The sequence below is a fragment of the Tympanuchus pallidicinctus genome, unplaced genomic scaffold (assembly GCF_026119805.1).
Source record: "Tympanuchus pallidicinctus isolate F22 unplaced genomic scaffold, pur_lepc_1.0 scaffold13, whole genome shotgun sequence".
In the NCBI taxonomy this organism is placed as follows: Eukaryota; Metazoa; Chordata; class Aves; order Galliformes; family Phasianidae; genus Tympanuchus; species Tympanuchus pallidicinctus.
In genome coordinates this window covers 5,130,993-5,158,177 of record NW_026294648.1, presented here as the reverse complement: position 1 = coordinate 5,158,177, position 27,185 = coordinate 5,130,993, and the positions used below count along the sequence as shown (strand labels likewise).

At 40.8% G+C, this 27,185-nt stretch overlaps 1 protein-coding gene across 1 annotated transcript; it reads right to left on the bottom strand.

Moving 5' to 3' along the window:
- Positions 1–151: 151 nt before the first annotated feature.
- Positions 152–21,425, bottom strand: VSIG1 (V-set and immunoglobulin domain containing 1). The gene is given in 9 exon segments (XM_052673582.1): positions 152–336; positions 1,273–1,457; positions 2,821–2,947; positions 3,632–3,751; positions 4,414–4,569; positions 6,098–6,296; positions 12,630–12,737; positions 17,708–17,868; positions 21,316–21,425. Coding segments are annotated over 9 exon segments (1,290 nt in total). The 5' UTR covers positions 21,365–21,425.
- Between the last annotated feature and the right edge of the window lie 5,760 nt (positions 21,426–27,185).

Sequence of the window (27,185 nt, the reverse complement as noted above, 5' to 3'; positions counted from 1 at the left end):
AAAATTTTAGCATAGTTGTCTCTATCTCATCTATTTGAAAGATGAATGAGGCATATAACTAATGGTTACAGGCTAGGAACAGTCACCAAAGGATTTATGAATAATAGATCCAATAGGAGACTTAAATTCCCAAACACAGCAGATCCCTCAGTCAGATACGTTTTTCTGCAGTGCACAAGACTGAAAGCAGCGTCTCCTTATTTCCAGGAGTATCTGCTTCATGTCGAACATGAGGGAGCTGCTGAGTCTGAGTGTCTGTTCCTTGAACAAACCTGAACCGGAATCCCTTTGTCCTCCAGCTCTTCTGAAAGCAGAAATGGACAAAGTTATACTGGGCTAAAGAGATCAGAAGAGTAGTAGCGTGACTTTGTTGTTAAGTCATATCAGGCAGAGGAAGCTGATGTGTTTATAGCTGGCAGTATTCATTTCTGAGGTTTGAAAGCAGATACATCTGCTTTTGATGGGGAATCTGCTCCCTGTGTGCCTAGATTTGATAAAGGATCTGAGTTTCCAGCTCCCATTGTCTGGAAACCAGTCAGCTGAGGTCTGAAGTAGGTACTCAATTGCTAACTCCATTAAACTGAAAACCAGAACTGCTGAAAAGCACAGCTCAGGAACACTGATGTCTTGGGAACCTTAAAGTCAGAAGGTCATTGCTAACATAGTAGTACCCCATGTTTGGTAACAGAGTAAAAGTTTCCCTGCCTTTTATTTATTTATTTATTTTTAAACTTCATGTGGAATTCAGACTTAGAAGATTTCAGTGGTTCAAGTCTTTAAATCTGTTTTTGCACTCTGATGAAGCTTGATTGTACTTCTGAAGTACAAAACCAGATCTTTTAAACACAGCAATGTAATGGCCGTGATGGTGGATCTCAGTGCACAGGAAACGCTGTGTGGAGAAGGCTGCTGTGATTCAGAACTGCATGGACACACACAGCTTTCTTTTAATTGACTGGGAAGTTCTTACTTTCTCCAAAGATTGTGACCGCTTTCTGATTAGCTTTGCAAACTAGATTGGATGATTGCAGATGGTAGCCTTTTTATAATTACATTTATGTTTAACTAGATAATAAGTTAAATGTGGTTAACCTTAAAGGCCAAATCTGCTATTCACGAAGTACGTCTGTAACATCATTTTCAATCTGCAGTCCACTGGTTCACAATACAAATGAGTTTAGCTACAATGCTATGTTAATTCAGTGATGTTTTTTGTTGTTTTTTTTAATAATGTGATCCAAAGCCAATGAGGAAAACTGTATTAAAATGAACTTTAGGCTGTTTCTTCTTGCTGCATTTCATGCTTCTCATCATTTTCTGGTGTTTCAGACGCTGCTGCTTCATCAGCACTAGGTTGCTCACTTGTCGCATTGCTTGGTAGAACTGTGGTTGCAGGTGTATTTTCTTCATTAGGTACCTGAGCATACTCTGCATTGGAATGTTTCTGAGCCATTACTCTGCAGGAAGACAGGAGGAAAATTGTGATTTCATACATTGATGTCCTGCCTACTCTTTTGAAAGAATGAATTTTGAAGCTTTTTCATATGAACATTAGCCCCCATATTATTATTATTCTGTCATGAAAGCACCTGAGAAACTATAAAATCACTGCAAAGACTGACAGTTCTAGTGGTCTGCATCACTAGTTTTAACAGCTATACTATTAGAAAAAAGTAATAATTTTTTATGTGTTTAACTGCTAGGTCATGAAGGGAGAATGAGAAACTGAATGCTGTTGGACAGTATCTGAGAAAGGACAGCAAAACATACTGGTTAATGTGAGCTTTCAGGGAAATTGCATGCAGATCTGGGGTTCCTTTGAAATGCATAAAAATAGGGTGCAGTCAGAAAAAAGCTTTGAAGAGACTGACATCTAGAAAGATATTTTTACTAACAAATGAATTCCATTCATCTCATCAAAACAATACAACTTTCAATGTTGAAGTACTTTCACATGTAAAAAACATTAGATATGAGTGGATTAATTCCACATAGTGAGATAGAGTAGAATCCAAGCACAAACCTATATGTTAAAGCAGCTTCAGTTCAAAGCAGAAATGATGTACATGAGTGAGCAACTGGCCACTGGTCTGGGTTAGCACCAGTCCCTTCAGGAAGTCTGAGAGCTCTGCTCCAGGGCAGCGTCCAGATGACAATCTTTTCAGGCTCAGCTGTGTGTTTAGCATTTAACATCATGGGGCTACATGCAGCTCGTGTAGCATATGAAATTATCTTTATCCTGAAGATTTGGCAATTCAAGAGACAAATGAGTGACCAAAGCACAGGAAAAATCAGCTCCAGGGCAGGATCAAAATGGACATTTCGTGCTCCATTCTGTTCGTAAATCTTTGTGTCTGCTTCCATTTGAGTATCTCCTTAGAGCATCTTCAGCATGTGTCCCATAACCCATGCTCACATCTAGTTGTCAGTCAGTTAGTTTGCTGAGGAAACCCTTAGTTGCTATTCCTTTTTTATTATTTCATCCACGCACTATTAACAACCACCATTAACTTTTACATTTTAAACACCGTTTTTCCAAATTTTTCAACTTGTTTTGTTTAAAAACTTCTAAATCACTATTTTAGGAACTGCTATATGGTAACTGCATGTAAACAAGGAAGAGGGTAGTGGTAACCTGTGTTACAAGAGCAACAGTTTAAAAGTCAAAAAAAAAAAAGTCTCACTGTGGAAGTTTTCCCAAGCATTGTATTATTTACTTTTCTATAAATGTTTACAATATTTACATTCTACCTTAGCTCTGGTTTATCAACAGTACTTTACAGAAATAATTGTCTTAAAATCAAGCAAGCAAATTCTTACTGCATTTCATTACTTGATGACTTCTTTGTCCTTGCCTTTTTGGTTAAGACCCAGACGATAGCACAAATGATAACAGCTGCCAGAACTGCTCCAATTAATGCTCCAGCAACAATATTACCGTCAGAATCTGGGTGGAGGGAGAAGAAAATTTGAAAAAGATAAAGAAAGAATTACCTGAATTTTACAGCAAAATCCTATAGAAATTCAGTGGAGGAAGCTACAGCAGAAAGAAGGCACTCAGTCTGACAGGCTAAAGGCTAAAATGTGCTTTGAGGAGACCAAAGATGCTGTAGGAAAGAGAGAACTGTGCTTTTATGATCTCCACTGCCTCTCTTCTTGATAGTTAGCTCCTTACCCCCAGAAAACCCCACATTTATGACTCGGTAAGGAAAGTATTGGGCTGTTAACCTTGGCAGTAGTTGAAAAGCCTTTGCTCTTCAGTCTCTTCAAACAAATTCTGAAATGGAGGTTGTCTTTATCACTGTTGTTCAATTGAGATACAGAATGCATGCTCTGATTGTTTGTGAACACTGAAAACTTCTGTCTCCAGTACAGCTGCTAGCTCTGACTTACCATTTTCATTTTATAGACCGCTGAATGATTGAGCACCCATTTTGGGGACATATCTCATGGTTACTTATAGTAACCATGTAATTTACTGATTTACTGTTACTGGTTACATGAAAAATCTACACACAAATGTGGCTCTCCAATGCCCATGCTGTTTGTATTGCCAAAAATTTTCATTTTAAGGATATTACAGCATTTTTTCTGCAGCATACACATTGTGTAAGGGATTGCTTTCACTTACGCATTGAAGTTAGGTCGAGCTCACAAGTACTGTTCCCCATGATGTTGCTGGCTATGCATCGGTAATGTCCTGTTTCAAAGGTAGTGAGATTGCCAATGTACAGAATGCCAGTGTCTGGATCTGTGACGGGAGAGAACAGTTACAGCCTGCCATTCATATGCTTCAGAGGCAAATGGTTATCTATAACTGTTAAGAGGTGGAAAATATTATTCCTTCCTTCATTCACTTTTTTAATAGTCTTTGAATCAAAAACTTATGGCTTCCTTAAAAATTACTACAGAGTAGACTCTGCAGGAGTGTATTAGAATGTGAGAAGTATGTCCTACAGTGCAAATACATCTGTAATACTCTGTAAATAGATAATATTGCCAGTATAATTTCATAAATGAAAAGATAATGAATACTGAAGACTTTCAGGATTGAGTTCTTAGCAACTGATTGACAATTTGACCTATTTTGAATGTATGTTCATTCAGACTTTCAAGGGAGGCAAGATGTAATGGTATAAATGTTTCTCCCATTTTAACAATTCAGTGTAATGGTATAGACTTCAACATGCCACATTTTTTATTAAAACAAATAGGAAAAAACGTAGAGAACAAACAAGTTAGGTCTTTGTGACAGCTATTGGTCAATTTGAGTAAGTAAAAATAGGAATTTGTGGTATTGAGCATCAGAAGAGAAGGTATGTTTCACTGCCCTATGTGATACAAAAGGCGTGAAGTCCTAGCTGGTACTGTGACAGCACTCCTGAGCGGTGTGGTAGTCCTGTAGTTACGTACTGAAGTGTTCAGTCACCAGCGTGAGGGTGTTCTCATCTACTTTGTACCAGCGGTAGGTGGGGTGAGGCAATCCTTGGTCACACTTGCATAAGAGGTAGATTAGATGGCCTTTTTCAGGCGTTCCTTCTATTTTGCAGAAAGGCTTTGAGGGTTTGACTGTAAAATAACAATGAGAATGACACATGAGTACACGGCCAGGGCTGCGGTTTCCACACTGAGACCTGTTCTTGTGCTGCTGCAGTAAAGAATTGAACCCCAGTTACGGAGTTCCACCTGAGAGCACAGGCTTGTTTATAGATCTAGCCAAGAGATCTATAAAGATTTGAGTAATACTAAGCATACTAAATGTATATACATAGCCTAGTACTATTAGCTAGTCTTCCTTCTACATGCTAAGTTGTATTATGGAGGTGATGAAAACTATCAACTAATGATGAGTCAATCCCTGTTCATCATGAATAATTTTCTGCCACATAGCATCATTTCCTGTAGGGCCACAGGAGCTTTTCTATCTAAAAGGAGAGGGTCAAGCCTGATACTTCAGTGTCTTGTGGTTTGGAGGAAATACATTAAAAAATAAAAAATAAAAAAAATTTGGATACTGCTTTCTCATTTTATACACAAAAGACATGTTTTTACTTAGAGCTACAATTTTTCATTTCCTACATCTAATGTGCTGTTGTAGTTCTGTAGAGTGACATCAGTGAAACTATACAACCAATGAACACAGTGAAATTTTATGTGCATAAATGAATTTCTATGTGAATACTATGGTTTCTTAATTAATTGTTCTGAGATTTACTCTTTGGGGGATTTTAGATGAGGATTAGTAATTGTACTTTGAAAATGTGACTGTCAGAGATTGGATTTACATGTGTCTTTGTCTTATCCGTGGCAGATAGGTAAATCATATTGAATTTGCTTGCATACAGCTATGATTTGTAACTGCGATCAGGTATGAATTCTTAGTACAAAAGCAATGTTTAGATGGGGTTAGGGCAAACATTTCTCTTACTAGGAAGGAAGACACCTCATTCCACTTCTTTTTCCATCATCTGCTAACAGCTGAACTGGTGTTTTCTTCAATTCAAAATAGATTTAATCTTATTTCCATTCAATACTGAGTTTCTAGAGCTTCTGGAGGACAGGGTGTCGTGGAACCCTTGGCTGTCCTGCTGCCTGTCCCACATTCACACAGGTCATCACAGCTGTTATACCTCAGTCAGTGCTGGTCTTTGCTGGGCCTGGGTTATGCTGAAAGCAATGGCTTCCCAGGGGAGTTGTCACTTATGGCTAGAAGGGCTTCTTATTGTAATGAAACAGTATCCCTTCTTTTCCAACATCAAAAATCTAGTGAAGTTGGGTAGTTCCAGCTACCTGTTTAGGTAGCTTTTAGGGAGGATGAATATAAAGGCCTCTTGTGGGAGAATGGGATTTTACTGCAGGCCAAGTGAGTGGGATCAGATGAGACCTGCTTTGTCTGGAAGCTAGATGGCACCACAAGCTCTCTCTGCCTCCAAAGCCTCGGAGCAAAACTGCGTCAATACATAAATGAGCCCTTTTTCTGCATCATGGGCCTTGTTTATCACTTCTCTGCTGTTCCCCCTGCTGCTGTGACGTGAGCTCAGTTCTTGTAAAAAGGCAGGAAAAGTACAACACAGCAGCACAGAGGAAAGTTACTTACCCAGCACGTTGACAATCACTGATTTTTGACTCTGTCCAGCATCATCCTGGGGGCTGAAAACTTCACAGGTGTAGGAACCAGTGTCTGAGGGCTGCATGTTGGAGATCGTTATTGATGCGTTCCCTGGACTTGTCGAAGCTGTGATCCTGTCCTTAAACTCTCCATAGGAGTAAGACTGTCCTTCTGAATAATAGTAGATCTGTGGTACAAAACAAGCTGTTAGTTTAATAACAAGAGAATTTACTGTCCCTTTGCTACTGGTAACAGGACAGTGGTTGATTTCTCATTGAGTCAAACAAGGTGACCCCCCCCTTTCTTGCACCCTCCTCAGGAAAAGAGATGAAAACATGGTACATTTGATTACATATTTCTAATGTTTTTTATGGGGCAAGCTTTTCAGAACAGGGGTTATTTTAGTCATGTAAATGGACAGTAGCTGATTTTCTGTTCGTACTTAAGTCACAGATTGTATGTTTGCAGGAACAAAGGTGAGATCATTGATCATCATATGATAAAGCTGTAAAAATGCAATGTTATGCACAATTAATAGTGGCACTAATTAAAGCAGTGATCATTTGTGATATTGTTAATAAGCAGCTTAGTAGAAGATTATGACAGGAATGGACCTGTCATTGCAAAAAGTGGCTACAGAGCTTTCCAAATACAAAAGCTAGCAAACAGAGAACTGAATTCACACAGCATAGGTCTAAGCAAACAAGATGCCTGATCTGTTTGCAGTAAATCTGAAAGCAATAAAAATGCAGTGCAAGAACACCAAAAGAATAACCATACATGCTATTAGAGCAACCATGTGTTCTTCTTGTTTGTGTAATCAGGGTCGGAGCCAGTATCGTGACTGATCCTGATGGCTTTTTTAAGCTTATACCATAGATGGGAGTCAAGAATAGCTGGTGGCTTCAGTGCTTGAAGTGATACCTATTTGAGATCAAGAATTTCCCCTTCTACTAACCAGTAGAAAACTTCTGCAGAGTTGTAGGCACAGTAAAGAGAAATGCCTCTAAGGAATGCTACTTTTCCTCCCTAACTAGTAATTTGCTCTTTAATGTTGACTGATTCCACAGACTTCGGTAGCATTAATTGTACTTAACAGCGCTGTGGGAATAGAATTGGATTTGTAAGCTTGGAAGACCACATCTGTTGATTGAAAGGAGAGATAGTGTTCCTTGTGGAGACTGATATTTTGAGCCTTGGGCCTCAAGCCATGATACCTCATTTGCTCTAGAGCAAAAATAATAGTACTCAAGGAGTACATGCACAATCTCCTGATGAGTTTGCCTGTGAAACTGAGATCTGACAGAACAAAGCTTGGTACTGTGGAATTAATTGTTTTTTTCTCAGCTGTCAGTAGTAGCATTATATATAAGTGATAGTACTTGGGATAAGCCATGTACTCCCCAGTGCACAAACTCCATTGTCTAGGCAAACTGAATGTTTCAAGGACACCCAGCCATTTTCTCACCAGTGGTAATCACACAGAATTACAGCTTGGTACTCAAATAGATCTAACATTTGTCCTACTGACAGTACTCCAAAATCAGCAGTGTAAATATATTTATTAAAGTTGGACTGACAATATGTTTATCATGGAAATAGTTGGAAAACACTTGTTGGAAAAAGCTTCACAAACTGGTGTAAAATGTCATTCCCACTTGAGTGGTATCAAAGTTCTCTGTGGTCAAAGCTTCCTGCCAGTAGGGACACTGTAAATCCACAGTCAAGAAGTGTAATTTGCTTTACTTTGCAGATCAACTGATTGCATTTTGAATTAAGAATGCTTACTCTTAATTCTATTTATCCAGCCCGATAAAGTGTTGACTGAAATCTTTAAGCAATGTTATCTGGAAACCTTTATTAGCTTAAGGCAAGCTACACCCTAAAACTGCCAGAACATGGCTGGTGTATGCAATGATAAAGTTTTCAAATGAAGGTCAAAACACGGACTGCATAGGACCAACAGCCTCAGTTCTATAGCTTGGCCCCATCTCAAGTGCAGTTTGGTCCACTTTCCAACAAAGTTGATCTTTCCCAACTACAGAATTGCAAACACCAGGTACAATTGATGCAGGGCTCTGAATACCAAAGCTAAACTACTGTGTACACTAACAAAATGTGGGAAAGTGGTGTTGCAGGGAGGAAGGATAAGAGTTCTAATGCTAGCACAGCGCAGACTAGGTTAGAAAGTTTGCAAAACTGCTGGAAAGAATCTCCAGTTGCCATTTCTTGCATGCAAGACAATCTCTTTTAAAACTCACGTCGTGCTTTGCCAATATCTAATGCAAAATTGAAGTCTGGATGAACACCCTAGTATTTAAGAAAGAGAGGCAGTTCAAAATTAGGAGTTTGCTTTAAACAGATCACTCATCAGAAAATAAATCTACCTGTAATTTAAAAAAGCCATTGGCCCCACTTCTGTTTTCCTGTTTATCCTAATACAGGTTGCAACTGAGTATTGAACACTGCCTGATTCATGAGTTTGAAATTATAAGAACTGCAACTTCTAATTTTAAGCTTCTGTTAAACTCCATAAATCTCAGCTATGATGGACTTGCTTCTCCTCAATCAATTATGTGGTGTCCTTTTCTGCACTGTAAGGGAAGGAGCTTCCAGCAGCTTCACACTACCATGAAACTAAGCTGTAAAATGGCTTAAATTTTAAGTATTGTGTGACTTGCAGCAGCTTGAGAGGAGAGGCAGGCCCTTGTCTCATTTCATAGGGCTTTTCTATTGAAAAAAGGGCTAAATTCTCTTCAGTCTCCATTAGAGTGATTGGTATTTATGTGAGACTAAACAGTAACAGAAACTTCCCGTTGCATGCCTGCTCAGCTACAGCACATGTTTCTGCTAAACAGGACTGGCACTGTGAGCTTAAATGCAGTCAGGGCATGCCAGTAAACATCACAGAAGCAAGTGCTGAGTGAGTGTGGTTTGCTTCATCTGAAGTCCGGATGAATTACATATCTAAGCCCTTATATAATGTGCTGCAAAATTAATCCTGTGTGGTCTTCTTTTCTGAATACATGCAGGGAAAATATTTTGTGTACACTATTAAGTCTGAAGCAAGTGTCCGTACAGCAAAGAATATTTGTTTTCTTCATGGGTTTAAACCAAGTCTTTCTGTTTTAGGATATTCTTAAACTATGAATATAAGCATAGTTGCACTTCATAAGGAAATGCACTCAGTTCCCCTGCAGGCTCCTGCCTATTCTCTATTCTTCTGCTGCTGTATGATGCTTATCATAATAGCCCTGGAGTCTATTGCTTGAAGGAAGGTGGTAAACACCAAAAAGGCTGAGTAATGTTGTGATTAATTACTGAGTGTATATCTTGTCCCAGAGGTAAGGTTGCATTGTGTACACAGGAAATTTCATTTGAGAGGAACATGCTTCAGTTCACTGGCTGTGAATGCATAGCCCATTTCAAACAATACACTCAAAATGAGTATTTCAAAGCTTTGTACCAAACGTTTTTATAGTGTTGTTTAAAAGCTTATGTTTGTGCCTCTCAAAAAGCTGCAATAAAAAACTCTTTAAAATGTATCTATTCCATTTCAAAAGTCAAAAACTTGTTTTCTGTTGAAGATACAGAAGACTTTTGGTTTTCTTTTTTTTTTTTTTTAACAACTGATGTCACTTCTGACAAACACACAGCTCATCAACATTTCTTTCCATTGTACCTAAAATGTTCCTGAAAAGTGTGTATGCAAAAAGTATCAGTATAGTCAATGATAGTCTTTTGCTGGAGACCTTTTTGTAATGGTGTAATAGGTATGTTTAAAGTCCAGCATCTTGAATGTTAAATAATAATAATAATAATAATAAGGAAATCGTCTGTATTCTTCTGTATTCTCTGAAAAAAAATGAGCACTTTTTGTTCTTAAGCAAATAATGAGCAGCTCTAGTGAAGACAGTGATTTACCAGAGTATAAACAATATTGAGGATGTAGCAATGGTTCTTACTTCCAATTATCAGCTAGCTTGCCTGTGCAAGTTTTTATATAATGATGCCTTTTCACATGTCATGGGAGCAGCTGCCTGGGATGACTAATCAAAGAACTGACACACACACACACACACACAAAAGCCAAGATTATCACTCCTGAAATTGTTGTCTTTAATAACTCCACAGTCTGAAACTCCCATTTCTGCAAAACAGCTGAGCAGTTGGGAAATTCTCCTTGATCTTACAAAGGATTGCAGTTTGTTCTGTAAAACCTGTGGGCAAGGCTTTGCCTACCACCACTAGTACCAGCATCCACCCTGCCTGGATTTCTAAGGCAATGGCAGTTACTTTGCATTTCTCTGATACGTCCAGGATTCAGACTCATAGATTTCCAAAGCAGTTGAACTATTTGTGTTTGGGGAATATGAATTACAGAAAGAACAGGGAAGTGGAAATGATCATGTTAGTTGGGAAGAAAATCATGGTAACGTTCATGTTCTCCAGGTGCTGGGGACAAGATAATCTGTGGCCCAAATGCAGCAGGGTCTGGTGCCTGAACTCGTATATTATTTTCTTTTACTTCAGCCTGAGCTGTGGGAAGGCTGTTCCTCTTCTTGTGTGATGGTGAAGAAAGTACTTGCCTAAATAGGAAGCAACTGGCAATGCTGATACTGAGTTGCAGCTTTTCAAAAGCTGCCAGATGTTTGGCAGAGAACAAGGAACCCACCTCCAGGTTTTCTTTATACAACTCCCCTAGAACAATCTGACTCCTTGGGGAGTGGAGATTTTTCTGATGTGAAAAATCAGACAGTGAATTAGAAAAAACACGCCTCTGTCTGTTTCTGCTCTCTTCCTGGGGCTGGACAAACAGGTACTAAAATAGTGTAAATATGTCTTTCAAATATCTTTGGATGGACTAATTCACAATTTTCAATGCAGTATTCCTCCCATCTCCCCATCTGCTAGTACCTTCACATCACATTGCTGTTTTGTCTAGTACATCTGGATGTCAAATCTGTAAAAAGAGGTACAGCTGAAGATGCATTACAAAATGTCCCACTTAATCTCCACAGTAGCCTTGATTTCCTGACTGTGAAGCAGTCTGAGGACATGATGTCCATTCTAATACCTATCTTCTCCCCCTCCAGCCCCTTCTTGCTTTCTCCCACCAGCAGATACAAAGCTCTAGCATCCTGTCTAATGACGTTTCCTTCGCCTGGTGTATTCAGTGTCTAATTCTGATTCACAGTCCTTGCCTGGAGAGCTGTGAAGCTCAGGCATTCAGAAGCATTCAGGCCCTATCACTTTGTCATACCATTTTCTGTTTGGAGGTTTCTCAAGCAACCATAAAAAGAACTGTTGAATCCTTTCTTGCCAATAAATGCAGAGGGAGATATTAACAACTTTATCGGTTAGATGCCATCATCTTCCTGAATTCTGAGTACAGACAGAATTTATAAAATAAATTCTGAAAAAAATGTGTTCAGCACTCCCTCAAGCATCTTACCATCTAATTAGAGAGCAAATGCTGCACACTCAAAGTGTTAATTAAAGCCCAAGGCTCAGATTCTGAACTTGGCAGATAAGAAAGCAAATCCCCACGTACATACATTGTTTCCTTTGACATATGTCATATGACTAAGTCTGGCCCCAAATGCCTTTTCTCATCCACAGCTTCTTTTTACATATTTGCATTGAAACTGATATTGCCCTTCTGCAGCAGAGATATTCTGCCCTATATTATTGGGAATTTTGCTTGAGTAATTAAAGATGCCTCTTGCTGCAGTTGCACATTGGTAGAAGAGTAAAGGAATGAAGTCAGAGGCCTTAAAAGAATTGATCACCAAGCAGCTTTAATTGGCACAAAATACTCCTGGGGATCATCTCTTCTGTGTTCTCATAGTATCATTCTTGTGGCTGAACTATTAGTGAGAAATTCCTACAGTGTGTCAAACTGTATCAAACGTGCTCTCATAGCGCTTTTGGTGTAACTGCTCTTTGGCAGTTATGAAGACCTCGATTTGCATTGGGCTGCACCCTGTGAGACAGGAATCCCACTCAGTCAAAGGATTTGGAAAGGATTAAGTCTGGGAGATGGCCAGCCAGTGGCTGGGATGAAGCCACATCAGCAGGCAGCTTTGTGTTCCTCTCTGTACATCATTTTTCAAGATGTTACTTTCTAGAAAGGGGATCCAGGATGAACATTTATTTTTGCTATGTAAATATCTAGCTCCAAATTTGGGCCATTCAGACTTGCTCACATTCAACCCATGTGGACGTGTCAGTAAGATATGCTTTGGATAGAATACTCCTGAAGGATCGCGTACAAATTCAGCCACATAGAATAGCTGGAGGAAAAAGAATCCAAAAAAGTTTTGATAGAGGAAAATGCAATAAAACGTAGCGTGAGTTAAGAATTCGGAATGGTGTGTCTGATTCAGCTCATCTCAGTCATGTGCTGGTTTTTGCATTTAAATATAGAGCGTGATTACAAGTTTTTATAGCAGTGTTAATGTAGCAGAAGCTGTTTAGATTTTTTTTTTTCTTACGATTGCGGGGATTTTTTTCTTACCTTGTATCTCCAGCTACATCTTCCCCGCGCATCTGTCACATACACCATCTTTTGACATTGACTGATTGATTTTTCATCCATACTCAGAATACCATGACACGGGGAAGGCTGCATTTGAGCAAAAATGGGCTGGTCTGAGAGTTAAATGAGACTGTAAGTGTTCCCCCAAAGCGTAAGCACCTGGTTTCTGCACAGCCCCCAGAAGGCAGTGTTGCCACTCACAAGGGCAAGGTGCCCTCAGTACAGATTGGGATGCAACATCATCCTATTTCTGAGTTTTACCTACAACTGGGCAAACTAAAACTGAAGTCTAATATTTGCTCCAAACAAATGGATTGCAACCTGATCATTTGCCACTTGTTTCCACTTTCCGTGTTGTTCTGTTGCCTGCTTCAGAGGATCAGTTCATTCACCCCAGCACCAGGGAGAGCCGCAGGCAGTCGCAGTGATCCCAGTGACACACAGGGAACTGCTTGACTGCTCTGACACTGACACTGACAAGGGGTCTTTGTTCCCCTTTTCACAATTAACTGAAGCTGTGCCTCTTACAAACAACAGTCCTTCATTTCTTTTACTGCTCTAGCGAACCTAGCATTTCCATCAGTACTACGTAGTGGGCATAGCTTGGGCAGCCACATATCTCTTATAATTCCACTTTGACCGTGGGTGGCCCGGGCTGGAGGTTCAAGGTGTGAGCAGGTTGGGTTCAGGAGTTAATTTTAGGTTTGCAAGGCTGCAGCCTCGCCTTTGCAAAGTCAACAGAAGTCTCAGTCTTTCAAACATTTATTTAGCTGCTTTGCACCAAGGCCAGCCAAATGACTCAGAGCATAACATGAAACACAGATGCAGACATTAGCAGGAGCTGAGACCCTACCACAGGAAGCAGGCCAGGCTGCGGTGTACACTGTTACCCTGGGTGAGCAGAACAAGGAGCTTTTACTTCAGGTTGTCCATAGGTAAGGTAGGGAGAGTTCAGTGTTTGGAAAGCTCAAGAGCCTTGGCTGGGTATTCTGGGTATCCTTAAAAATCAAATTTATTATTTAAAAGACATATTGCTAAGGTGTAAATGGCAAGAGAAAGAAGTTAAAAATACACGTGGCATCCTATTTTCCATTAGTTGATATTTACATTATTTAGTTTCTTCACTGGAAAAACTTCTCAGCAGAATTAGGCTCCAATGAGCAAAAAGATTTCTATTCACACACTAAACATAGCTGCACTCTCTTAAAACCATCACAGTGAACACCTGCTATTCCTCTGCTTGCTGCCTCCCTTCTCACCGTACCGTCTGTGGTATCTCATCTCTCACGTGTAACTGCCACAGCTTTTAACTGCTGAGCACCTGTGCCAGCATCATGTAAGGTGGGCAAAGGGAGCAGGATGTGCAGACACCACAACAAAGAGCAAAGCACACCAGCTAGCTTTGTAGAGCAAGTGCTGGGAAGCACCAAGTCTGTGAACTCATGAGCAGCAGCAGTCTTGTCTTCAAGTAAGGTAGTATCTGCTGCTGAATACTTTCCTGCATTCAATTAACACTGTCACCAGTCCTTATTCCTCTCATTTGAGATAGAACTGTACTGGAGTTTACAGATCTCAGCACGCTGCAAAATCTACAAGATGGCAGTGTTAAATACTAGCATTCCTTTTAAAAGAATACCTGTGGGCTTGGTACTTACTGTGTCCTAAAATCGAAGGCTCTAAGGCTCACCTTCATTGATGTTACAAGCCAAAAGCATCTAAATGACATAAATTTGCCTTAATCCTAGCATTCATCAGACTTTCTTCTATTATGTGTTGCCACTGTAGAGAGAAATAGTCGTATTCCCAATTATGTAAATAAACATTATTTATAGAAATGAAGATTTATTTTCCTTGTATTTCTTATGAAAAATGCCTCTCCCCCATTAATTCTGATTATACCAATCATGTGAATAATGGAGTCATCAAGACAGCTAACATTTAGTAACATGTTGGGAGTATTTAGAATTGTGGGAGGTGGATTAAGGAGTATTTTCTGTTGTTGTTTTTTGAAAATATGTAAGTTTCTTATCTTTAAAATATTTGGCAGAAATTCTCATCTGTAAAAAATGGAAATGTTATCCATTTTTATGTTGTTGTTGAAAAATGGCCAATTCTTAATGCAAGCAGAATTTTCAAGCAAACTTTTCAGGGAAAAAGGAATTTGTAAGGAAGTGTTTATTTATTGCTGACATTTTAGAGTAATCTTAATTATTATTATAATCTGACTTAAAATGCAAGCTACTATTCTGGTAATTAGTAAACCATAGTGCCAGCATGTTTTTGTCAGCACATCAGCATATTGAATATAATTTTACCTTACATTTTAGTATTCTTTAAACAATGTAAGGCAAAGCTGGCAATCTCTCTTATTGTTGTGCATATATTTCCTGTTTGAGACAAACCATGAAATCTAACTTCAGCTGCATACTAAGCAGCCAGGGCAAAGCCAGGTTTGAAGAAACAGAGATTGTTTTTTAATTTCCCTAATTGAGTGTACTCCACAAGCAGTCACAATACTTTCTTACCAGTGTTTGTATTAACATGATGAATTTCCCTGTGAATGAGTTCCAAATGCAAAGGAATTACCACGTTCTTGTAAAAAGATATGACCAAAGGGCTGAGCAGGATGCTCAAAGCATTGTGAAGGAGCAGCACCCCAGTCCTGCAACTCTGCACACACCTGCACACCAGCAGGCAGTGGGGGCTTTCTGGGTGCCTTGCTGAACGTATGAGTTGAGAATGGGCACTGCAGGTAATGGATGGTTTGCCTCTGTCTTCTTGGAGAATGGGCTTAGCCACTAACCCATCGCCTTTCCATTGTATTGACTCTGTTTAACAAAATGCAGATCATCTGTTGCCAGTGTGCATGTACTGCATTGCAAAAATGAACTTGCCATGAAATTTGTTTCAAACAGGGAGAAAAACAGATGTCATTTTTTCCCAGTAGTGATTCTTAAGCCCTTATAGGCACAGCTTTTCCAATGACTTCAGTGGGAGCTGCTAAAACAGGGAGTACTGTAGAGACTGATCCACAAGGTTTCCCCGACAGTAGCCTCAGGTCAACTCTTGTTGAGCATTTTCTGAACCACCCACAGTATTTTACGATTACATTCCTCAGGGGATATTTTCTCATTGTTGGCCATAGTTTACAAGTTTTACCCTCCTGGTTCTTTTGACACTGTCTTCTATGCTCCCTCTGAAATACTTTGAGCTACAACGTGCTCTTTTTTCTCCGTTGTGACCAGAAAATGTATTTTGTTTTTTTGTCTTGCAATAAAGAAAATTCAATGCAAGTAAACACAAAAACTTGAGCTGATTCTGGAGAATACGAGCTCAATCCTACCTTGGTGCTATACTTCCCTGAACATACACTCCTGAACAAGTGACTAAAGTTTATGGTGCAATGTATTGGTCAAAAGTATAATATATTATACAACATACACCTTACTTGGGGAACGAAGCTACCACCATCTCATGAGTAATTATTTAAGAAAACAGTTCTGACTTGAAAAAAGCTAATGATGAGTAACAGCTATTCATACAATTAGTCAGAGAAGGTGTGAATGCATCTGTCTGGCATTTAGCTAAGAGTCAGAATTTGGGATGGGCTCACTGCTTGTACTTATCTCTGATACAGTCTTTATCTGTGGCTATGATATACTGCAGGAGGGTAAGCAGTTGTCTCAAATTGCTATTGCTGTTCAGTACTGTACATTCTGCAAATTACATGCAGTCTTATTCTGCTATGATTGGTAAACTGAATAGAAGGTGTAACTAGCAGTGGTGGCAAATCTCCTAATATAGTATTATTAACTATTAAACATAACAGGAATATCATCAATGTGGACTGTGCCAGTCTTCTAAGTCAACTTTATATCAACTGTCAGGTGATAACACTAAACAGGACTGAAATTTTAGTAGAAAAATGTTAGCAATAAGATGAGTACAGTGGAAAAGAAAAGGAATTATCTAAAACACACAAGCCTGACACAAGAGCATGGGGAAAGTCACAGTCTTCAAGGATGCAGTAGCACTTCTATAGGCATTTCTGCCTATAAGGGAAAATGTCACTGAGAGCTCAGCACCTTCCTAGGTGAGCTAACAGTAACTCACAGAACTGCATGCTATGTTATGAGTGAGATTCATGGATTCATTTCCCAACAAAACATTGGATTTAGTCATGGCTCTTGAACTCTGGGCACTGTTGTGGCGTATAGGAAGTCACACACCCCATCACTGGTTCCTTCCATGCAGACCAAGTTGCTCTACAAGGCCTTCACAGCCCCATGGGAGGCTTGAGCAGTGGTTTAAGCATGAACCTGTATAGTTCACAGTGACCCTCACTGTTCTGATGCTGTCTCCATGCTGACACTTCCTCCTACCATCCTGCAGGGAAGCACTTTTCAGCTCTGCTGCCTTTCAGGGCCTCAGGCAGTGCAGAAGCCTTTGATCCATGTTTGTTCTGCTACCACAGTGATACTTGTGGGATGCTGCAGAACACTAACACAAGCTTGATGCGGCAGATTTCCTGCTAGCACAAATTCCTGTGGAATCCAGCCAAGCTATGACCGTTTGCTTTGCACAAATAGTCTGTTGTTTGGCACCACTCCATGCAGAGCTGCCTGGCAGTGGCAGTGGTGGCTGAGCCAGGAGCTTGTATCTGACCCTTGGTTGGGGAACACGTAGTCATAGGCAAGGGCGTCTCACTAGGAAAACAGCCCTCACAATAGAAGGAAATATCTGCCAGACAAGAGAAAAGGGAGCTGGCCTAGGGCAGGAGCACTTGTGTGATTGCTGGACACCTGGACTTGGCTCCCTGTTACGCTGACTGTGTGGTTTGGAGCAAGGCATTCAACATTCGAGTCCCTTTGGCACCTTCTCATAAGCTTCAGCAAGAGCTCAGGCCGCGAGGAGGAGCTGGGAGCCGAGGCTGACTTGGTGCTCTCTCCCAAATGTCATTGCAGCTCAATCTTAAATGCAGAGACATGGTGAAGGTAACAGCACAAACTGTAATAATTTTTAAAGAACTTTCTATTTGTGATAAATAAATATCTTACGGTGTGCAGTTGGCTCTCTTTGGCGCTGTAAAAGCTCCACTGGATGAAGAAGTTTCCCAGCGGCTGAGAACTCGTGTAGGTGCAGAGAAGGGTTGCGTTCCCGCCGCTCTTGACGTTCACCGTCTTCTCAGGAACGGTCACCACAACTCCATGGACGCGACCTGTGAGCAGTGAGCGCATGAGCGGAGAGCAGCGGGGCAGCCTGGGCGCTGCGTGGATGGCCCTGCTCTGCCAAAGCAGCCTGGAGGTGTTTGTCACTCTGCTTTTAGTACAGCTCCCTTGGGCTTGCTGGGCATATGTCAGTGATAGCAAGCCCCCTTAAAACAAATATTGTTCTGGCAAAGCACAAAGCAGGCTTGCTCCCACATGCACAGACTTGCCTTCTCACTGGCAGCCTCCCTGCACTCAGCGCTCTCCTGAACCTGACGCTCTCATTCACATCTGTCCCAAGGCTTCCTGTACACCTTTCTTGCCTTCTTTTTTTGCGCTTATTCCTCAGATATCTGATCTTTATTCATGGCTCGCCATCTGCTACCTTCTTGTATTCTTACACTGACTCTGACTCGGTGGCACTGTTGGCTTCTCCCAGGCTGAAGCCCAGCAGATTTCCTCTATTTGCCTTTTGCTATTTCCTTTGAATCATAGAATCATTAAAGTTGGAAAAGACCACAAAGATCATCTAGTCCAACCAGCAACCCATCCTCACATGCCCACTAACCGCATCCTCGGTGCCACATCAACCCTTTTCTTGATCACCTCCAGAGATGGTGACTCTACCACCTCCCTGGGCAGCCTGTTTCAATGAATCACCACTCTCTGAGAAGAATTTTTTCCTAATATCTAACCTAAACCTCCCCTGGTGTAAATTAAGGCTGTTACATCTTGTTCTATCGCTGTTGCTGGGGATAACAGGCTGACTTCCACCTCACCACAACCTCCTTTGCTTTTTGTTTAGGTTTCTTATAGCTTCCTTGCAGAAGCCCTTTGTTTTCCAATATATTCACCTTGCAAATTTCAAACTGAGCTTTTTGGAAATGCTTTTATCATGTGAGTTGTGAGAAATTCTCTGGTAACCTGATCAACCCTTTCTGTCATTCTCTAAGCAGAAAAGGACTAAACATAATTGATGAACTCTTTTCTGTAATGTTCTCATCGGTCTTGGCTACAGAGCAGTGTTAACGACAGGAACTGAGTGATGTTCTACAGTATTTATCTGTTTCTGTCCTCTGTTCAAATTACTATAAATGGTGACACAAGGCAAAAAAGCTAGAGCTGTCAGTTAAAATTGAAGTCTGAATGTTAGGTCTTAGCTAGATGGCTGAGTCCAGTCTTAGGGCTACTGCCTAGAGATTCTGAAGGAGAATCTGTTCTGGACATGGTGGAAAATATATGTCGTTGGTGCTTTTTCTGATACAGTGGGCAAGGTGAGAAATTCATGTTGGCTAATTTTTGTGTAGGCAAAAATTATATTTGCCAGTGATAAAAGCAAAACATAGAAAACAACCTTCTCTTAATGGAATATCTGTGCCTTTTATGTTAGGGTGCTGCTTCTGAGAGTTTAAGCAGAACCTTCAGCAACATCAAAAAATACTTTACTCAAATTATCACCCATATGAGAAAAAACAGTGTAAGAAAGAAGGTTTGGTTGGGTTTTTTTTTTCATTTTTAACCATGTAAATATCGCAGATTCACCAGCTCTTGCAGTATGCAAGCCTATCTCAACCTAGAGTCTGAACTCTTCAAGAGTTAAAAGTTCACTGGAAAGAAGTCAGTAATCTACTTTCCATGGCAGTGGTGGCTAGGAGGAAAGCTAGCAGGCTCAAACTGCAGTGACATTTACATTAGATACGAAGACAGCCTCACAGGAGTGGCAGACTGATTCAAATCAGAGCGGATCCTGCCTTGGAGAAGGAGGGGATCCCAGTGCTATCTACAAGTCCTTCTTGTCATGTGAGTTCACAATACCTTAGTCCTTACTATAATCTAATATGAAAGCCATACAGTATTATTTTAGATGTCTCAGCTCATTGATCTTGGCTTTAACAAGTCAGACAGAAGATAATGGCTGCTTGCCACAATAATACTTGCAGTTACGTGCGTTTATTTTCTGTTCTTCATTGTAAAGGAGCTGCTGTCTTTCCACACAATGGCATTCTACTCAAAACTTCAATTTTCCTTTATCACTCTGATTCTAGAATCAAGAGTGCTACAGAGACCAGATATTTTCCAGGAGAAGTTAGCAGAAATGACTCCAGCTTCCTTAAGTGATTCCAGCTTCCATAAAGCTGCATGTTTTGAATAAACACATACAGCTTGCTTAGTTCTAAAGGCCAAAACCAATAAAACTTTCTTTGTCCAGCAAGGTTGTTAAACGCCACTACTAATTCTAAGATGGTGCTTTTGACTGAAAATGGAGCAGACTGGACCTGCCCAGCCTGTTCCACACCACGGAAGTTAATGAGAATTTGTCTTTGTGTTTAATCCACTGTTTCAAACTTATAATCCCATTTCATACATACAGGCCTTTTGATTGCAATGAAAAAAGGGCATGAGTAAGAAGTTACACATTAAAAAGGCAAGTGAGAACAGGGCATAACTTACTGTTAAAAATAGTTGGCCTGTATCTTTTACTCAACATTACTGTGAGAGTATTTCCTTGTTAAAGAGAAGTGGCTGCTGTTAATTGAGAATCATTCACTTTCATTGCAGACCCATGCAGTTCTTAGTGTTAACAAAGCAAATACCAGTTGCTGATTTTTTCCTGACTGCCACAGACGCCCTGTCAGTGATTTCCCTTGCTACAGCCACAGTGTTAGTCTTAAATCCAAACCCTTGAAATTAGAGCACATTAGAGTCTGGCAAAATATATGTACTAGTGCTGAATTTCTCTTCACTTTTAAGGCAAAAATCTGTGGGGTGAGAGCGATAGCACTGAAACACCACGAGCAACCATTTAAAATATTTATTTGGCTTCCAAACAGATAATTCCGTCTTGAAAAGAAAATGTTGGACACTAGCTTCCAATCTTTTTAGTGAAATTGGAGGCTGTTCATTAGATTTAAAATGCCCACCTCTGTATATATTAAAAACAGAGCTTAGCCCAATACATTGCCTTTGAAACAGTAATAAAATATTATCTTTAGTGTACCATATAGTTTCTAGATTCCATGAGGTATTACATCCTCACTTCATGGAATTCCAAAGGACTATTTGCATGCTTAAGATTAGCATCCCCAAAAAAGTTTTAAATGGGGTGGATGCAAGGCATCATTTCCCAGCATATTGTGAAGGGGAGACAAAAGGCGAATGTGAGAAAGCCAACCACGAAGGACCCAAGCGTTGTGTGTGAGCGCTTTGCCTCTTCTCAGCTCTAAAGCAAAGTATTAGTTTACCAAAGCTAAAATTCCGTTCTTGAGCAAAAAATTATTACCAGTTAGGGGTCATCCTGCTGATTTCGACAAAAGGACACGTCAGTGTAGCCATGATCTTCATTACATCTAGAAAGAAGTCCTGAATGTTCTCCTAGTTTGCCAGTCAGGGTCACCTGCTGTCTTACTGCAGCAAGTTCTTCTACTTTAGCGTTATTTCAATCAGTTTTTTTTTCTTACCTGCAAGAGTGGCTAGAATTGGAAATATCTTCAGCATCGTTGGAAACATCTTCTTGACGTTTGGAGAGAAAAGTGACCAGATGCAGCTTCTGGCTTCAACTAAAACTCATCTGTGTGGGCTTTTTTTTTCAAGTGGCTTTTTGTTTTTCTTATCAGCTGTGTATCAGCACGTCAGCGAGCTTTTTCATTCTCCTTTATCGCATGTATGCCTTTCTCCGACTAGTGGTGTGATTATTCAGTTGAAACCACTTTGTGGGGTGAAAGCAAATGAGTGTTTTGTTAATAATAAACCTTTGAATCCAAGAAGCCCCGATGCTCCCACCTATACCTGCTATGCCAGCAATATTTGCCCATGTAAATAGTCCTACTGAGCACAACAAAAGAATTTGTAGAGCTACATCTGATGACCAGCATTGCCAGTGGTCAGTGGGATTACCAGCATTGGAGTCATGCCTTGTATGAGTATGGAATAATCTTTATTTCCTGTTAATTATATCACATATTTTTGTAAAATGGGCATCTGAAGATAATACTTTGTTAGTACATTTCCATTTTTAGAAGTATTTCTCATACAGTGTCATACAGAATGATTACATTGAACTTATGATTGACTTGAAATTTCTGTACTGAATTCACAAAAAGATAACACACCAAAATAAAGAAATATTTGTATTTATATATATATTTATATAAAATAAAGGTAAAGCAAAACACAGTCTATCTTCTCAACAAACAATGCAGTTGGTTTCATCTGGTTTTAATCCTTGAAATTGGATGCTACTAATACAAATGACAAAGTGAATATATTGATTTTTATTTAAATCTTAATATCTGATATATGTAGTGAAAAAGCAGTGGATGAAGGTTAGAAATAATTACAATAACTTACAGTAGATTAGTTTGCCCTTAATGAATGCAGAATACCTTGTCCAGTTGTCTAAAGCTCGCGAGGAATACAGGGTGCTCAGGTGCTTGGAGAAGGCTGCTCTGCTTTCCATCTCATTTGATTGAAGCTGATTCAATGCCTGGTACTGAGATGGGAGTAGCTGGTTGTGCATGTGCAGCCACGTGGTAGTAGCTGAAGACATCACAGAGGGCAGCATTGCCTTTTAGATGTATTCCTGTACCTGCATGACCGAGACAATGAAAATGCCCTGAGACTTATTTCTGTGCTTGGTGAAAACATGGGCCAACCTTTCTATGGCAGGGACCATCCTGCAGAAGGGAATCGCGAGTTGTTTATTGGTCAGTTATCATTGGGCTCAGGCTTAAAGATTTAGGTGAATTTTATTCTTCCTACTACTTCTGTGGATGGCAGATCCCTGAATCACTCTATATAGAGGTCAGGGTTTGATTGTATTTTGCATGAACTACCTCAAAAAGTTTCATGAAAGATGCCTTTTTCTTAGCTCTGTCAGTGCTTCTTTCAGTGTCCCCATAGGATAGGCAGCACGCGCCAGTTAGTGACAAGGAGGATGGGACCTGGAACAGATTCATCTCTTGCCATGGATGCACAGGAGATACAGTGTTAGAGAGGAATATGTCAATTCAAAGCCTGAATATCAAATTCAGGTTTGTTATAAATGTGAACAGTGTTTAGATTGACCTTCTGTAAGGAAGTATGAAGGCATCCCAAAGTCACCTGGAATTCTCACTGGGTTAGCCAGCATCAGGCTGAAATGGAACTGCTGCTGTCTACTCAGTGAGCTGCAGAAACTGGTTGTGAGTGTGGCCACACTGCAATAGCCAGTGGTAACTTTGTAGTATGCACAAGCTCCTATTAGACAGAGCACTGATCCTTTCCAAAACCAGTAATTTTTAAGAAGGTGCACAAAATGTTGCCACCCAGCTGCAGGTCAGCACACACCTGTGTGATCTTGTGCCTTTAGCACAATGTCAACATGTCCTCTGGTTGCCCCTTCATTTATCAACACTGTCTTTGTCTGGTGCTTAAAGCTCTCTCAGCTAATATATATTTTCTCCCTATTAAGCTCCCTTTTTATGAATTAAATCTCTAGAAGATGCCAACTACATTCCTGGAGGGTGACATGCTCAGTGTGAGCAGAGGCCTGGAGCCAGCAACGCAATGTCTGTGCTGCTACATGCCCAGCAAGGCCTGGGCTGCAGGCCCGAGACGGCTGCTTCTGGAGCAGTGTACCTCCTAGTGAATGATTACACCCCTCCATCCTGCTTTGCAGAGGATGCTGAGCACCAGTCGTATTCACTTTCGGCAGTTAGCAGCCCGGGGCTCATTTCACACCATCAGGTTGGTAGTGTGTATCCTCATGTGCATCGTGCAAGCTACCTGGGATCATGCTGCTGTGAGGGAAGCAGGAGGGGCCTGCCGGCTGCTGCTTGTGTCTGGCTCAGTGCTGCTGGAGCAGTTCTGCCTGCCCAAATGCAAACTTAGGAGAAGAACAGAATGTAGAAAGCAAAATTTCCTTTGGTCTGATTGCAGCTGAAGTGACGGGATGATGTGGAAGCTTTTGTCACACTGCAGGTTGTCAGCCCAGAGCACAGCAACAGCAGTCACTTTGTCACAGGTGGAGCAAAGACTCTTATCTTGAGATAAAATGAACGGGGCTGGTACCAGGAACTATGTGTTAACACACTTCATGACTCAAATCTATGTACACTGCAGTGTTCCCTTCCAAGCAACTCCCTTGTACTCACTCTATAAACAGAAGTGGTGGTCATTTGAAAAATGGAGCCCAGCAGCACACCTGGGAAAAGCAGCAAGCCTTTCTAGGCTGCATCACCTACACAGGCAATTAGATGGCTCTTAAGGGTTGCTTCTATTCCAATACCCAATTTAAAAAATTCCTGTAGAGTCCTGCCTTTAACTTGACTAATCTCAGCAGCACATCGAGCGTGTGGTGTTTCTGAAACATGCTAAATGCATCATTATTCAACAACACCAAATCCAGCAGAATGGGGTGCACAAAGCTCCCTGTTTCAACATCACATCTAGTTGCCGGAGATGCAGAGAATGTAATCAAAGATTTAAACAAGTACAGTACAAGAGCCATTAGGTTGACTTTCAAATGCACTTTATAGTTTTCTTGCTTATTACACAGCCCCATTTGTTGTCTAAAAAGTATTTATAAAGTGCATTTGCTGGAGTGTTTGCTGCCTAAAAGATAGGTCATTAACTCACTGTATTTTCAGGCACTTGGAGAGCTATGAAGGTCTTGAACAGGGCCACATATAGAAACAGAACCCCACATCAAATACCTTTGCATTCACTGAACCCGATATCACCTGAATGCGTATTCCAGCATCATGCAGAACAGTTGAATGCACATGCTCTGATTTTTTCAGCTTGGGCTCATTCTTGGCTGAGTTACACTTTCCCCTGAGTTCACCAGCCTAGGAAATGACTGGGTCACCCTTAGAGCTGCTTTACTCTCCTGCTTCCAGGCATAGCTGAGCACTGCCTCCCTGCCAGGCCTTTTCCCAAGTGTTCATTCTTTTTGGTTGTTCCAGGTAACCATTTCCTGGAGGAATCAGTGTGTGTGGGTGAAGCTGCTCCCACACCTGGTGCTGCAGTGTGGCTGCCCCCTGAGGAACCTGAATTTAGTGAGACTGCATGGCCTTCTCTTTGCAAGAGGTGGAAATACAAATCCTATATGCCATTAATTATGTATTAGTGGCTGTACAGCTCCTTGTCCCTTCTCAGTTTGAGTTCTAGGGACCCCAGCAGCCTGGTTCTGCTCTCCTCTGGCTCTGTGGTGATGGGATGAGACAGAGCACTTGCCTGGGCCCTCTCTGGGTATGGATTCCCTGAGGATGGACAGTGCTTTGGAGGTGCTGCACGACATGAAGGTGAACGAGCCCATGGAAGCTGAGCTCTGCTTGCTTAGCACCTGGTTTTGATGTGACTTTTCCTTTTGGTTCCCAGGAGCATCGTGCTGAGAGAAGGTTGCATGTTTCATTGATTTTTGTTTTCAGAGAATGATATGATGCTTCCTATCCAGCTTTGTTAATCATCACATTATAGCTTTCTTAATTATCTTAATTACACTGAGCATGGCAGAATACAGTGGTGCCATGTGGTGAAGCTGTCTGACAGAGGATCAGCTGTCCTGGATATACAGACCATGCAGAAGACTGACAGAGACAAACATAAGAATATTTTTATCGTGTCTTTGGTTTTCTGGAAGTTCACCATCTCAGGGCTCAAGGCTTGGATCCTGCAGCCCAGCAGTTTTGCTGTACAGCTTGCACTAGCAGCTCAAATTCCTTGCAAGCACTTGTTATCTTTTGATGGTCAAATAGGCAGTGAGTTTGCAAACTGGGGGGAAGTAATGAAAAATGAGACTGTCAGCAGCCAGTATGTCATGGGAGCAGCAAGGAGAGCAAGCAGTCAGTGACCTCATGTGAAAAACACATGAATGTTAATGGTGTGCAGGGTGTAACCTTTGCATAGCAGCTGTCTCACCCAGTGGCACACAGCAGTGTGATTCCAATGAACTATAAAAGCAGTGAGTACAGCTATGGCACAGCTGCGTCCCACCCTTCCTCGCAGCAGTAGGATTTGCAGCCCAACAAACACGTGCTGTCAGTAAAGAAAGCACTGATCCATGGCCACGGCTGAGGCTCAGTGCACATCACTGCTGGCCTTGTGCTGCAAGTCCTCTGACACAGAGCGTATTTGGGTCGTGTGCCTGCAGCCAGCCTGTGTCCCGTGCCGACAACTCTTCGCTCTTTTCTGTAATTAGTAAATGAATTAGTAAATTAGTAAACTAAAATGTTCTTGGAGCCTTTTGAAATATTGAAGAGCTTCTAATTCAATAAGCAGACAGGCCTCAGAAAGAAATAATGGCTTATTTCATGGACTTATTTCACCCATACCACTGACATGATTGGCATTTAACAAGCACCGACTCTTCATTCTGCCCTGAGACCCAGGTGAGTGCTGGAAGTCCACTCAGCATCCCTTCAGGCACTGTCTGTCCATCTCTACAAAAAACTTGTTTTCACTTTGCTGTGATTTTTGCACCAAGACTGTCAAATTTATCATCAGCCTTGAGATGATGTTTTCTCCTAACTCTCTAGCTCCGGGCATGGTGGCAGTGAATGATGTCATGAATAGTCAGTTTGTATTTACTTTTTCCTTGAGGAAAGGATCCTTTTAGTTGCATGAAAAAAATCTCCATATGGTTCCAAATATACCCTAAAAGAACAAAAAGCAGAAAACAAATTAACTAGGTACATAATTTTAAAATATTTTAAAAAATATTTCAGAAAACTTTGGGGGTATTTGTATGGCTCTGTTCATAGTTTTCTGACTGTTTGGAATGGCCAATCATCAATGTGGTTTCTAGGAAGGATGCCCCATCCCTGAAGGCATTCAAGGCCAGGCTGGATGTGGCTCTGGGCAGCCTGGTCTGGTGGTTGGCGACCCTGCACATAGCAGGGGGGTTAAAACTAGATGATCATTGTGGTCCTTTTCAACCCAGCCCATCCTATGATTCTATGATTCTAAGTATCAAAAAGGATAGCAGCTTTTTGCAATTTGGGCTGTAAAGCCAACCAGAATGCTTCTTCCCAATCTTTCTACTTCAACGTCGTACTAACAATAATAATAATAGTATATCTGACAGCTAGCTGATAACTTGTAATAAGAAACCTATTTAAGTAATATAATCTCATTTGCTGTTCAAATATTGTTTGTAGGCTACTTTTCTTTTTTGAAATGTTTCTGCTTTTGAAATATGAGCTGACCAAATAGGTAGGTGCAGTGCAGTGGGAGGGACTGGCTCTTGATACCTACTAAGGACTTGCTTAATTTGGATTACGCACAACTCCATGGGCATTATCCCTCATTGTAGCAGCTTAATTTGCACTTGCAAAGAATACACAGCAAA